This window comes from Pocillopora verrucosa, chromosome 14 (assembly GCF_036669915.1).
Source record: "Pocillopora verrucosa isolate sample1 chromosome 14, ASM3666991v2, whole genome shotgun sequence".
Lineage (NCBI taxonomy): Eukaryota > Metazoa > Cnidaria > Anthozoa > Scleractinia > Pocilloporidae > Pocillopora > Pocillopora verrucosa.
Window position 1 is genome coordinate 2126782 of NC_089325.1, and position 15008 is coordinate 2141789.

At 38.2% G+C, this 15008-nt stretch overlaps 2 protein-coding genes and 1 long non-coding RNA gene across 4 annotated transcripts; 2 read left to right on the forward strand and 1 right to left on the reverse strand.

The window, feature by feature from the left end:
• Positions 1-627: 627 nt before the first annotated feature.
• LOC131797893 (aldehyde dehydrogenase, mitochondrial) lies at positions 628-9237 on the reverse strand. 2 transcript variants are annotated; one of them, XM_059115552.2, is made up of 14 exons: positions 9098-9237; positions 8470-8584; positions 7352-7390; positions 6318-6422; positions 5807-5947; positions 5060-5189; positions 4168-4358; positions 3312-3425; positions 2574-2861; positions 2037-2201; positions 1788-1945; positions 1617-1691; positions 1408-1447; positions 628-1100 (listed from the first exon to the last, which is right to left on the reverse strand). In XM_059115552.2, exons 2-14 carry the CDS (start codon positions 8572-8574, stop codon positions 1068-1070), a joined length of 1584 nt encoding a protein of 527 aa, XP_058971535.1. In that variant the 5' UTR covers positions 8575-8584; positions 9098-9237; the 3' UTR covers positions 628-1067. The 2 variants fall into 2 exon arrangements, with proteins under 2 accessions (XP_058971535.1, XP_058971536.1); XM_059115553.2 differs by lacking the exon at positions 9098-9237 and adding an exon at positions 9040-9082.
• LOC136277960 (uncharacterized) lies at positions 7965-8582 on the forward strand. Its single transcript, XR_010716120.1, has 2 exons — positions 7965-8075; positions 8306-8582. It is a non-coding gene; the product is annotated as an uncharacterized lncRNA (long non-coding RNA).
• Positions 9238-10528: 1291 nt separating the features above from the next.
• Positions 10529-13753, forward strand: LOC131797894 (microfibril-associated glycoprotein 4-like). The gene is made up of 4 exons (XM_059115554.2): positions 10529-10861; positions 12387-12501; positions 12817-13228; positions 13531-13753. Exons 1-4 carry the CDS (start codon positions 10529-10531, stop codon positions 13751-13753), a joined length of 1083 nt encoding a protein of 360 aa, XP_058971537.2.
• Positions 13754-15008: the final 1255 nt, after the last annotated feature.

Here is a 15008-nt window from a genome sequence, read left to right on the forward strand (position 1 = left end):
TATCTCTCTAAAATTGGTAAACGAACACACAAACAGGTCTACTGACCGGTAATAGGGATAATATTACCTACGTTAAATAAGTTTTGTTAACATGGAGTCCCTTTTTGAGGCGCGACCACGGGAAATACTATGGAGTATCTCTCTCGCTTCGCTCACTCGTTAGAGATGCTTTCAGCACTCGAAGATAAAATTCGTATCCTCAAGCGGTCATCTCACCATGTCAACAAAACTTATTTAACGCAGTAATATTTCTATTCACACTAAAAACCGACCATACTTTCTCCGTACTTAACATGGAAAATATACTTTATTAGTTTGGCTACGAAACGACCGAGCTGGGTACGAAACGACCGTGGGTACGAAACAACCGTGAACCCTCATTATCCCCATTACCAGGTCAGTAGACTTGTTTGTGTGTTCGTTTACCTATTTTACTTTTTCAGTGTTATTTTTCTGCATCATTTTAATAGTCTGATGGTTCGCCCGACGTGACTCTTAACAAAAGAGAATCCTTCAAAAATTTTACAATTTTTTCCCCTCAAGTTGCACTGCGCAAGTAACGTCAACGTGAGAATCGAAGATGAAAAGGTTCTGCGGTGAATATGTAGATTAAAAATTTTAAAAAAATCAGGAGGTTTCTTTTTATTAAGTTACGATTTATCATTGCGATTACAAAAAGAGATTTTAATTTGGACTACGAGCATTAACTGTACTAACTGGACAATTACATGTATGTATTTGTCGTTCAGTGAGGTGTAGAACGTTTGGGCTAGTTGAACATGATTTAAATTTCTAAATCATACTGGTAAAAACGGTTTTGACCAACAGGCTACCTTTTCCACGCAATGCAAGTCACAGCTTAAGAAGTTGAGCATATTTATGAAAAGAAAAGTCTGTTGAAGTTCCTTATGATTACGGTACAAAAAATTGTCGAAGTTACGTTAACTGAGTGCTACACTTTGGGTTTGAGAATGAGGGACGTATTAAATAACTTGTGAAAATCGCCTGAACTGAATGGTTTTGAAGACATTTCAAGGTTCAGAGCATTCGATTTACCACTCAGCTGTTTAAGAATTCTTCTGCGGGAGCTTGATCGTTATCTGTCAAAACAAGGAACAACAAGTTACTGAACAGAAAAGACAAGGTAGGAAGAGAGGTGAACTTTACGATCAGACGATAGACTGAGTGATTGCCAGGGCGTCGGAGCGCATAACCAACAAAAACAAAATTATAAGAATTAAAATAACACTTAACCTTTAATGGTGTTTTAGTTCGTGCTTATTGCTTTATCAGGGACTGGATAAGATGGAAGGGTTTATGTTTCTGTGGAAACTACGTGGAACACCACCTATAGATCCTATGAACACACCAGTGGAGAAAGCACAGTTTCCATAAATTGTCACCTACCGTTTTCACCTCCGAATATTGCTCAAGACCATACTCTCCCCTAATAAATAAAATAAAATAAAAATAAATAAATAAGTATCAAATAAGAAAATAGATAGAAATAAAATAAGCAGAATTTCCTTATGAGCGTGAGATGTTATTTATGGCGGGTATTTTGGGAACATTGCACGAAGCTGTGAGAGAAAGAAGCATCAAATACGAGAACTCACAATTCCCTCCCTGATCCAGACATTTTAAAGCCACCAAATGGCGCTTGGACATCCAGAACATCGTAGCAGTTGACCCTGTAACAGGAGAGAAACACACGTTCCCATATGGAAATATAATGAATTCATTCAATTAACTTGTGGAGTAAGGTGTTCCTTAAATCTGATACTCACCAAACAGTGCCAGCACGGATGCTGTGGGCGATAGTATTCATCTTGTCAATGTCCTTGGTAAACACAGAGGCAGCCAAACCATAAATGGTATTGTTAGCTCGTTCAATCAATTCGTTCATGTCCTTGAATTTCATGATCTGCATCACGGGTCCAAAAATCTGACACAACACAAAATTATAGTCATTAGTTCGCTAATAGCTTCTGTCATCTTATTAATATTTTAACGACCAATTCAATCAATTAGTGCACCTCTTCCTTTGCAATTCTCATGTGATCTTGGACATCAGTAAAGACGGTGGGCTGCACAAAGTAGCCTTTGTCACCATGCCTCCCTCCTCCAAAGACCATATTGGCACCTTCCTTGTTTCCACTTTCTATCAGGGACATAACCTTGCTAAACTGCTCCTGATCAACCTTTAGGAAAGTAAAGAGAGCAGCAGTTTTAGAAATTTTGCAAAGACCAGGCGTTTCCATAATCTTTCCTTCGGTGTAGCGCGAAAAGCAGGAGTGGCATCCCGAATCCGTTGGCTTAGGGATGAATTGGGCGGGGAAGAGTTGATAGTTCTACTCTTTTCCTGTCCAGTATCAACAACCCCCCCCCCCAAAAAAAAAAAAATTTTTTTTCCAGTTGGCCATTAAGAAACGGCAACATTGGATTGTAAGGTTGGCACTAAGGAATGGCCAAAGAGAGCACGACTATCCAAGCCAAAGGCAACGGATGTCTACCGAAAACGACGACGGCGAAGATGACCGAAGCGCCCTCCATTTTTCACCAATTATTATTACCTGTGGTCCTTGTTCTGTATTCAAATCAAAAGGGTTGCCAACGACACGGCTTTTGGCCCTCTCCACACTTCTTTGCACAAACTCGTCGTAAATCGGCTCCTCTACGAAACAGCGGCTGCCAGCGCAGCAACACTGACCCTGGTTGAAGAACAGAGCAAAGTGACTCATTTCCACTGCGCTGTCGATATCGGAATCAGCAAACACCACGTTAGGACTCTTGCCACCAAGTTCCAGGGTGACGTTCTTCAAGTTGCTTCTGCCAGCTGCTTGCATAATTACATGCCCAATCTACGAGATAAAATTACACGTGAAAAAGAGTAATATTCGCTTTTTGCAGGAGTAGTTCTGTCCCAGATTTCACAACAAATATTCTATGACTAAGAAGTTCAACCGTATAAAAACATTCAAAAATAAAACATTCAAAACGGCCCCAAAAGAGTGTAGACTCCCGACAATATCCCATGATGAAAAAAAGGCCTAGTGGAATTTGGCGGACTGGATAATGATCATTGTCTGGAAGAGATTTCAGGTTTGGTTTTTGCTTTTTTCTTTTTTTCTTTTTCCTGTGCTTTTTTAGGCTGTGATGATCAGTTCATCTGTTTGCTTTTACATGCAATCTTGGGCCAATTTAAACAAAACACTGTCTACCCTCTCCTCTTTCCTAGAAGAATATTTACCGTTCAATTTTTAAAACAAACCACTTTTCAGTGTGTTCTCGTTATATTACATGACCTTTACCTCAGTGGAACCAGTGAAGGCAACTTTATCAATCTCCATGTGTTCAGCGATTGACATTCCTGCTGTAGGTCCGTAGCCTGGAACCATATTTACAACACCTGGCGGGAAACCAGCCTGTCAAGAAACCAACAAAAAAGGTTTGTCTTCTTACTGGGCTGAACTCGGACAAACTTTTGGCGAAATAAGCTGTCCTTTCAGCCTCCCCTCCCCCCCCCCCTCACCTTCATTATGCATATTCTTCATATTGTTGTCAATAGATTAAAAAGTTACTTAGTTGGCCATCATTTCCTTCATTCTCATTATCTAAGTGTGTTTTTTAGAGGTGATAATGTACGGGGAATTTCGATGCTTGTCCCCCCTACAAGTTAAAAGAGTTACAGTAAAAACCCGCATATTGAAACCTAGGTTTTCCAAGTTTGCCTCCATAGGTTCTTACATAAATGGTGTTTACTGTGAAATAAGGCTACCTAAGTTCTTAATTACGTTCTTAATTTTTGTTTAAAAACAAAAAACAAAAAAAAATAAACACTTGTATTGGTTGGTGTGGGTGTGATAATGCGCTGTTTGCCAACCTCATAGTGCCCTACTTTACACGGTTTACTTGTACACACAGTCTGATATGTTGTACAACTATGGGTGTATCGACAATACAGCATTGTGGTCTTAAAACACAGCCAGTGTTCTGGCGTTGTTACCTTTTTGTATTGCATGCGATTTACCGTGTCAAATTTGAACAAATTGCTCATTCCAAAAACAAGAACCTGTATAGAGATTTTAGTCTTAAATGAGTTTTTATGAGAGGAGTGCTTAACAGGGAAATTTTAGACTTTCTATCTTTCTAATTAAGATTAAGTACCTCAGCAATTAGAGACGCCACATATAAGGCAGTCAGTGGTGTCTGTTCTGCTGGTTTCATTACAATTGCATTTCCAGCCGCCAGGGCTGGACCAAGTTTCCAGGCTTGCATCAGCAGTGGGAAGTTCCATGGGATTATTTGACCAACAATACCAACAGGTTCATGGCGGGTATAGGTTAAGAAACTGCCATCTGTTGAGTGAATTAAACGATTCATAACAATGAAAATACTACGATCAGCATCAAATGATAGAACACATTTCTTTGCTACCAGGTAAAACGTTTGAAAAGGTTTGTAGGGGGAATATAAGGAAGAGGTCCACAAACTTAATGTTCGCCTCTTGTTATCACCCTATGGGTAGAGCTGGTTGTTCCATGGAGGTTAGGCAGAAGCAAGCAGCAGGAAGCAAATAACTGGCATCAAAAATGATCAATTTTTTGAGAGTTAACCAACATCATTTGACAATGAACACTTCAGCAGATGTTAAATTGACATAAAATGCAAACACATTGATATCAATTATCAACTGAAGTTCCACAGGGTGTAGAATGAATAAAAGAAGACTGGACACATATTTACAGCACTACTGTTTTGTGAGAGCATAAGTGAGCCTGTCTAAGATAAGCCAGTCTGTTTCATTAGTGCACCACGTGCCTGTCTTTCAAAAAGTAACTACAGGCATAATGCCTTAAAGCTGGGTTTCCAAGAGAATCACAACCAAGGAATGAACAAGCCTTACTGGAGGAGCTTACTGCCTATTATAGTAAAAGCTTAAAGAATTCTTGGTCACCTAAGACAACATGTGGTTATGTGGTTGATAACTCGTTAAAATGAATATGCAAAATTCCATTGAGTTTATTGGCTTTCCATAACTTCAAAGTAATAAACTTACCAATTGGAATTGTCTTGCCATGAATTTTGTCTGCCCACCCAGCATAGTATCGATAGCACTTAATTGTCATGGATAAATCAATATTGAAAGAATCATTGAATGGCTTGCCATTGTCCAAAGTCTCTAAACTCTAGGAGAGAAGAACCACATTTTGTCTTATTTCATACTTTATAGCTGAATTAACAAAATGTACAAGGTTGTGTACTCTGAGAACAACCAATGTTGTGAGTACGTTTTTCTTTTTACAGTCAGAGTTTGAACACCCACAGAATGATTTAATGTATATGTTCTTGCAACAAAATGAGGCTGGCTTTCTTAACAAGCTTAACTAAAACAAATCAAGAATGCATCCTGACTAGCTAATCTAGTTTACAAGATTACATATAATTGAACTGCCTAGAACTGCCTGCTTTGCTGCAAAAAAACAAAATTCACATGAAAATATGCAAACAAATAAGACAAAAATTGCCTCTATTTCACTTTGAAGTACAGCAGACATGCTTTACCCTTAGTGTAGTCATTAGGCTAAAATATATCACAGATCATTCATTCCCTTCACTCATTTTGGTCAAGATGGCTTTATTTAATTTCTTTTTTTTTTGCATTTGTTCACGGCAAGTTTATGTAACAGCTTTGATTGACTCTAGTTATTGAATAAAAGGAAAGGACTTCACATTTTACCTCTAAAGTTTAGGACTATGATTGCTAATAATTTCACTTTTACTCCAACAAAATGTTAGTACTTACTGCAAGATAAGCTTGATCTCGTTCAAGCAAATCAGCCAGTCTGTTCAAAAGCTTTCCACGTTCTGATGCATCCATTGTTCTCCAAGGACTGCCTAGCTTAAAGGCCTCTTTGGCTGCCTTAACAGCAATATCAGCATCTGCCTAAAGAACATATTGGTTATTAGCACTTCTGCATGCCTCACCTGCATAAGCAAGATTCAAGCATTTTGCAAATCTATCTCCCACAAGTCCATACATGTAAATCACATTTTGTTTGTTCCCATACTGATAATTTGTAAAACATTTTATCTGTTTAGACTAAATTAAAATCCCTCCTGATCAAAAGTTTTTGCATTGATTTATCAGTTTTGTGGTGATTGTTACAATTGTAGCATTGATCTCTATCAGTGTTTACAGCCATTTTCCAACCAAGCCTGTTTTCACCAAATAATGCATGAATGACCACTGCAATAAAAATAGAATGTTATCTTCAAAGCCAATGTTATCATAGTTTGTAAAGTGTATGGTTTACCTTGTCACCCTCAGCCACATCACATATTTTTTCCCCAGTTGCAGGGTTGATTGTGGGGAATGTCTTGCCACTGACAGAGTCCACAAACCTGTTGTTGATGAAAACCTGGGGAACAAGGACTTAACTTTTACCATACTGATTCAGTCACATTTTTGCTTAAGTTATGCTAGCAGTTACTGCTAACCAGTAAAGTTTAGTTGAGTTAACTAAACTTAACTGATTAGCAGGGGCATTAAAGAACCCATACACTTCTCTCAAAGAGTGGGGAACATAGCTCCTGGAGTTGTGGCCAGGCCTCGTGACAGTCACTGTTTATTACAAGCCCCAATTTAAATCACCTTTGTGTTGAACTAGACCAGCCTGTTGAAATATTGCAAATACATACAACACATATATGTATGTACAGTGTGTACACACATCATTTGCAAAGGGTTTTAATGGCAGCCTACTTATGGAGATGCTATGCCCACTGAAACTGTATCTACATAACAAAGATGACAAACAAAAAATTTCTTAATTGGCCCAGTCCCTAAAAGCCTGCAAAGGTCAGAGAAAGGCATGCTTCATAAAACCCAAGACACAACAGTTTCAATGAACACACTTCTCAAAATTCATTGAGACAATTCTTCATTGGATTTCAGTTAACCCTTTAACTCCTGTGAGTGACCAAGACAGAATTTCTCCTTCTATATCTAGACAATGTTAAGCAGACAAGTGATGAGAATAAAGTAAAATATCAATTATGGGATTGCTACTTGATCCCATACCAAATTCTCCAAATTGACATCATTATAATTGTATGGAAGGTAGTAATGAGAATTACAGAGAGATCTTGAGAGTTAAAGGGTGAAAAATCTTTGGGAAAACCATATTCTTAACTACGAATGATTAATAAATGTCTGTGTTTACCTTTATCTGAAAACTATACTCTGACTGCTTTCATTGCGAAAACAAGATAGCAAAAGCTTACACAAACACTTAAAAAAGCATATGCAAAGTGTCACAGTGGATGAGAATTTTTCAAAATGATTTACCTGATTGTACTTCACTTCAGGACTGTCATCAATCTTACGCTGTCAAATAAAAAAAGACCCATGTCAGACAACTGTCATATTTATCCTGATATTTTACAAATTTTAATCACTGTCAAAAAATGGAAGTTAATCAGATATGAAATCACTACACATAAGGGATTACATTGTGAGATAACAGGGCTGTAGCCAGACTTCAGAACAAGATGACGCAAGTTTCAAGCAATGAATATGCAAGCCACTATGGGGGTCTGGCATGCCCCTCCAGAAAATTAATTTTCAAAGCTGGAGGCTCAGAAATGCTCTTTTAAGCATTTTCCATGGCATTTTTCTCCAGAAAAGTCAATCTTGGGCCAAAATCAGGACAAGGCCTCGTCTTGCCTCATGCTAACTACAGCCCTGGATAATTATAATGCAGTTATGTGGTTTACTTGCATTTCTACATTGGTTTGTTTTCATGACTTTTTCCAAAACCTCAAAATGACCTTTACCTCACAGAATTAGTTTGCTCCAATCAACCATAATAAAAGAACAATGCGCATTGCCTATTTTAAATAGTACAGTTGACGCCATGTGGTATATATTGTCAATATGCTCAACTTTCCTTTTCTGCTCATGTACATCACATTGCTAGAGAGAAAATTTTAGTCAGAGAACAAAATGTGGAAAATAAAAAAGTCCTAGAGGCAAGCTTCAGTGAGAGCAGAATGTAAACATTCTTACACAGGTATGTTTAAAATTCATGTTTTTTTTTTTCCTGTAGTCAAAGTAATCACAAGTCATCTGACGTCATTGCTCTAGAGTTGTTACTCGCCAAGATATTCTACAAGAGGGGTTTGCAAAGGTCTTGATCTTAAAAACAAAATAAAACTGCAAGATGCGAAATAATAAACACTGCGTCACGTTCGTGAAGCAGTCATGATTTTGTTCAAAACTCTGATTAGCTCAATATTGTAGGTTCCTTTTTTAATCGAATACTTCGAAAACTTGTAAACCTGCCCACAGACGAGAAGTTAGAATAAAAGACGCTGTTTACTTGACCTACATCGTGCAAGAACAAATACTGTTTCCCGTGGTGCAACATGAAACCAGCCAACATTTAACGTATTTGATTACGTTACCTCAGCGAGCGTTGCGAAAGAAGACCGACTGATGGAAGCAGGAGGAGCAAAAAGCCTTCTTGGAACGACTCGTGAAAGTGACCTCAAGGGAAGACGAAATGCCATGACGAGATTTCTAGAAGAGGAGAAAAAGAAACACCCCACTTAATGTATCCGTTAGAATGCAACATTGTAACTCAGAAAAGTCACTGCATAATGTTAAATTTCAGTTGACTCGTCAAATCTCATAAGGTTAGAGCTCATAAGATGACTTCGACAACCAGACATCGCATTTATTTTGTTTCCATTTATATGTAAACACGCCTCATTCGAAAACAACTCACGTTTAGCAAGTTTCAGTCAGATATGTAGAGTACAGGCACATTCGTTTTCAAATTTTCGGGCATCATACTATTGACTTCAAAATTATACAAACAATATATGTACGCTAAGAAAACACTAACAACGACAGGCTCTGAATACAGCTCATAATTAGATAACGAGCATTTGCGAACACGAAACTATAATTAGAGAGCTTTCTCGCGCGAGATTCCCAAATCCCAACACGACGTTCGTAAAAATGCACCTTACCCAGGCACCTACAATCGTTCCCAACTAGGAGGCCACGCAATTAGGGTCTTTCACTCACCTTTCGATAGAAAAACCACCGTGATCACCTGAGTCGATCGAACTTTCTACGCGTTGGCTTAAGGAAACCGCACTTATCGAGTAGTGTCCAATATCTCCTCGGATCAAACACTCCCTCTGGGAGCCTGGGGAAAAGGTGTGTTGAAGTTCTTGAACGATAAAAGTTCAAAATTAATAGTTTACAGAGAGATATCGCACAGCGTTTTTATTACCTAATAGGATAATGGTTGCTGTGTTGGTTTCGCAAGAAAAATGGGGCAAGTTGAGGAAGAAAGTGTCCCTAAATATGAGACGCTCACTTCGTTCCTTAGCCCCCTCCCCCAGACACACCTCTAGATGGTCAGCCAACCACGAGGCTTGGACGCACGTACGGCTGTCATTCTCGCTAAGCTTCAGTGAACACGCTGTTGGATTGTATGACCGCCTGTCGAGGCAGATCCTTCCAAACAATTCTTATGAATTGATTCACGTTTTAGTAAGACTTACTTATGCATTAGTAATTACTAATCGATCTTTCTACTCTTCAAATACTCTCTCTTAGAGCCAATAGAATCATAACTGGATTAACATCGTGAGAATAGCGATAATAAACCGTCACAAAGGAAACTTCACATGTAAAAACGCGTAAAATGTAAATTTAATATCCTTTCAAGAATACAGCGCAAGAAGCAGAAGCTTTTACTGTAATCTCTAGGATTTCTATGCAAGACTTGTTCACATGCAGTCTTCGTGTGAGGGTGTCACGCATTTCTTACAGGCAGAGTTTCGTGACGAAGGGCTACCGCCGAAACGTCAGCTTCGAAACTCTTTGCGATGAACACCACAGTTTCTCTAGAAAATTATCCCCTTTATTCATTTTTTCCTTATCCTACTTATCATTTGTGTTCAGCTCACACAATTGCGAAGAAAGCCTCCCAATCAATTCATCGCAAGCCCGTTAAAAAAAAAAAAGTTTGATGAGAGGACTAAGCTTTAAAAAACAAGTAACAAAGAAACCGTTGGCAAAATATCACTTATGCCCTATTTTTTAGATAAAAGATACCTCTTCCGACGGATCTTTTAAATATTAAATAGAGAACTGCTAGTCTAGCCTATCTGAAAGGTCCAAGTAGGTTACAAAGACTAAACTATTTCCATCCTAATTGTTTTTCTCTTCAAAGTAGAAGTGATTACATGAGATAATATTTGTTTGAAATTACGCCAGATGTTAACCACCTAGTGCTGACTGGCTGGGAATTCAGCAAATAATTTTTACAATAACAAAGGTAGAATTAAAAATAGGCAAAATTGCCAGGTGCCAAGCGCATTGTGATTAGGAGTCTTTCGCTGGATCAGAGTCAAAAACGAAATACACAACGAGTCTAAATAATAACCCTGGCATCCCAATCTTGGCTAAGGAACTGAACCTCTTTATCTACCTATCTACTTAAACATGCACCTACTAATATTGTTCTTGATCTGTGTCACTGCTTATGCAACAAGTCGCATTTCAAACAGGTTTCCCAGATTTCAAGCCGCTAATTTTGGCGAGAGGATGGACGGGAGACAACTCAACGGGAGCGTGATAAAGGAGATAGAGGTGGAATCAGAAAGTTCATGTAGATTGGAGTGTGTCAACGAAGAGCGATGTAAGTCTTACAACTTTGGAGGCAAAAAGAACAAACCTGAGAGATGGAAGTGTCAGATCAGTGACTCGGGTCGATTTGAGAGGCTAGCTAGGGCCAACTTCATTGAGAACAAAGACTTCAGTTACAGAGGGATAAAGGTATTTGCAATGCATTTCAAATGACTTTGACTACCGCCTAGATATACGAAAAAATTCGAGAAAAAGACAATTAATGGTAAAAGAAAATAAATTGATAAAATTGCAGAATTCATCTAAGGAGGCTCTATAGTGTATTTTTCTTAATGTTGGCGCGCACGCCAATGTATTGTTTTTGAAAAGTTTAGAAAAGTTTTACGATTTTGCCTTTCAGGGTCACTAAAAGCCATCAAAAGGCGATGAGCAAGGTTCGGACAATCGTTTGCTGTAGCAAATTTTATCAAAGTGATTTTCGTGATAAAGCTGAGGCTCCACGAAGGGAGGCGCTCGCCAGTTATAATTCTTCAAATTCGATGAAATTTTTCAAAATATTCATAAGTTGTGAAATTTGTCCTGCCGATCATTTTAAAGTTGGAGAAAAAGGGTTACAAATTAAAGGCAGTTTCCACACTATTTGCAATTTGGTGTTATCTTTCTCTATCTCAAATTTGGTCCTATGAATTGTTTTATCAACAGGCACTAGGAAGGGCACAAATATGTTTAATGGTCCGACAAATCTTAGGAAATTCCATCTTAGGAAACGCCATAAATCGTGCTCAAAAGATCCCTAATTTCTCTGTCGCAAAACATTACGCGATGGAATAGAACTTCGCTAGGATCTACATCTGAGCAAGCGTAAACTTTCGAGTCTGTCGCCTTTTAGCAATCTTTCCCATTGTGTTTTGTTTTCGGTTGACCTCTTTTCAGGCGTATTGAGCCGCCATGTTATTTTGTCACTTTCAAGGCCCCCACTATGTTCACACCCAGATCTCGCGCGATCAAAAAACCCTATGAAGCCTCCTTAAACGACAAATATAAAAAAAAAATGCGAAATTGAAGCAGACACGTTCGTTCAAGCATTTTTACAAAACATTAGGGAATCATAGAGAACTCTCTTTCATTACTAACCACAAAGTTTAGTTAAGAAGTTTTTTTTCTCCGATTGAAAGCTAGAGATTATCTCAGTTCATCATAACATAAAACGACCTAGTAGATTGACAATGGCGCTGCTATTTAACAAGTCGAGAGTAGCCTAGCGTGGTCTATACTCTTATCGACAAAGATATCGGTCATTACATTGGTCAGAGAGCTGATAAAGCCATTGTGTGACACATAGACGCCAGCAGCCGACATCGACAAATTGGCCAATCAAATTGCGACTTTGCTACTAATTGTGGTAAAAAGATTTCAGTTTCCAAGCGTATTGTAGTAGATTGGCTAATTCTTTTGTTATCTGTATGGTATAAACTAAAACAGTTACTCTCCTCTGTGTCGTTGAAAGCGGTGGATATTTACCTCGTAGGCCACTCAAAGGCTCGCTAAATATCCAGCACTATCCACCTCTACTTCGATAAACAATTGTTAATAATAATAATGACATCATCTTCATCAATTTAATCGTCGGCATCATTGATATATTATCATCATCATTATAAATTTTATTACTCTCACTAATATTATTATCATCATTGTTGTTGTTTACAATCAGAGCGTATGCGAACGAGATAAGTCAGATTGCGGCAAAAACGAAATCTGCATCGTAGACATTCGAACCAACAGTGCACGATGCATTTGCAAGCATGGTTACACGGGAAAGCCCTGTAGTAAGTGAAATAATAATGACAATAATAATGCAAAGAAAAAAAGCAAAGAAAACCGGCACAATAGTGCTTTCACTGCTCGAACTTAGAAATTTCACACCTCGAGCACTAGGTGTACACAATTTCTATATTTGTTGATCAACCCCTCCTCTCAATAAATTTCCTTTGTTGTTGTAATTGTTGTTGTTGTTGGTATTTTCCAAACGTAATAATCATTCATCATCAAGAGAAACACTACCCCCATGACTAAGTAAAAATAAATTACTTTTACTATAGTCCAAGCGTACGATTCAAATCAAATTTTTCGTCAACCAGGAGAACCCAAAAGTTGTGCTCTACTTTATCAAGATGGTGTCACATCTAGCGGCGTGTACACTATTAATCCAGATGGCGGAAATGCCATGCAAGTGTTGTGTGACATGACCACGAACGATGGAGCTTGGACTGTTTTTCAGAGACGTTTAAACGGCTCTGTTGATTTCTATCGAGATTGGTCGTCCTACAAAAATGGCTTCGGAGATTTACACGGCGAGTTTTGGCTTGGAAATGACAATCTTCATCGTTTGACAGCCGCTGGTAACGTTTCGTTGAGAGTTGACCTGGAGGACTTCGAAGGTAACATCACATACGCTGAGTACGCGACATTTAAGGTGGCGGACCAGACAGATAAATACCGAATTCTTATTGGTGGATACAGTGGGACAGCTGGAGACGGTATGAATGTACACAGGTATTAAAAACAGTAGTTTAGAAATGAGGAATGGGGTTGTTGAAAGTAAAATGTCTGATAATTTGCAGGCAAATATTTTTATATCTATTCTTTTACGAGACTTGTGCGAGTAAAGAGATGGAATCCTAAAAATATTCTCAATTCATTCATTTTCTATTTATTTTCCTTTTTGTATCTGCCATTTCCGATTTTGGCTTATGAGATGTTGAACTAGTGTACCAAAAGCTCAAATTCTATCTAATGTTCATTCAATTTAATCATAAGATCTACAAACCGTATTTTGTGGTATTAACTTTTTGTAGTGATATGCAGTTCTCCACGAGAGATAGTGATAACGACGTAAAACCGGACGGCAGCTGTGCTCAGAAGTTCAAAGGCGCCTGGTGGTACAGAGCCTGTCTGCATTCCAATCTAAACGGGTTGTATCTCAACGGAAGTCACTCCTCATATGCTAATGGTGTCAACTGGTTTCCTTTTAAAGGATATCTCTACTCACTGAAACGTACAGAAATGAAAGTAAAGTAGATCAGTGTTGTTGTTTCTTTTCTTTTTTCTTTTGATTTTTCACAAAGAGACTAGCTAGGTCCAGACCACGGCCATAACACACTCCAGTTATCGATCCTTTTCGCATTTTTTATTAACGTATATAACGAAGCTACACATTGGTTTGTTGATCGGGCTTTTGAGCCCTGTACAGCGGTTTACGTAATTTTAGGGCCATTTTCAATTCATCCTGTGGAGGTGTGAATTATAATGTGATTCGGAAAATTAGCGGCACCGCCAGAACCAGTTCAGTGCAGAACTAAAACAATTGGCGAGAGTGGGCCACCTCATGCGATACTAAAGGAGATAATTCATTGTTCTAATGGTCATTATTTTTTTAGCTGCTGGTAATAGGAATGAATATAATCACAGTAGTTAACATATCGGTTACATATTGCATGGTCAAGATAAAGGAGCAAACTCAACAAAATTAACATGGGAAAGGGATTAAATATTTGAAAAACTTTTAAAACATTTATTGAACTTAGAATAATGCAACTTTCTTCTCATAGAATATGTGTGTGAAATTATTATGATTTCATTATTTTCAACTTATAATTCTGTTCACTTCCCGTTTTTTTTTTATTTGCCACTTTTTGAGTATTCATCTGTCTACATGTTAATGATTAAGTTGTCTTTGTTGATCCTGGCGCAAAGTAACATTTGTTGGGAAAGGGAGCCTAATGTAAAGGGTTTTAATGCATATGCCGTCAATTTTATTTAAGAAAACCATAACTTCATCTCTAGCTTCTGGTCTTACCATAGCCGTTTACTATTATTCCGGGTTTATTTCCTTAGTTATTGAATAATCATTTTTATAACAGTCTACAGTCACGTGGCTGTAGCATTATATCAAATCAAAAGATTAGTTCATATTATGCAGTTCTGTATAATAAAGCAGTTATGTAAAGCACTTGTCTACTGCTTGCTCTTTATTGTGGTCGTCCAAGTCCGAACGCACGGCACTTCATAATTACTGTGCGTAATAACTGCGAGCAGACACGTATCCTGACTTTAAAAAATCGAGAAATTATTTTCATAAATGGTGTGTTCTGCATCAGATGGTTGCCGCGGGAATGTCAAGCATATTTGCAAAATTGTCAGGAGTTGTACCATGCATCCAGCCCAGGCTGAGTTATTTGATAACAGGTCACATTAACTTGGGTAACTAAAAACGGTTACCCCTCCCCCCTCTCACCCTGCTAGAGAGAGGTTATGTCATAATCTCCTGCCTAGG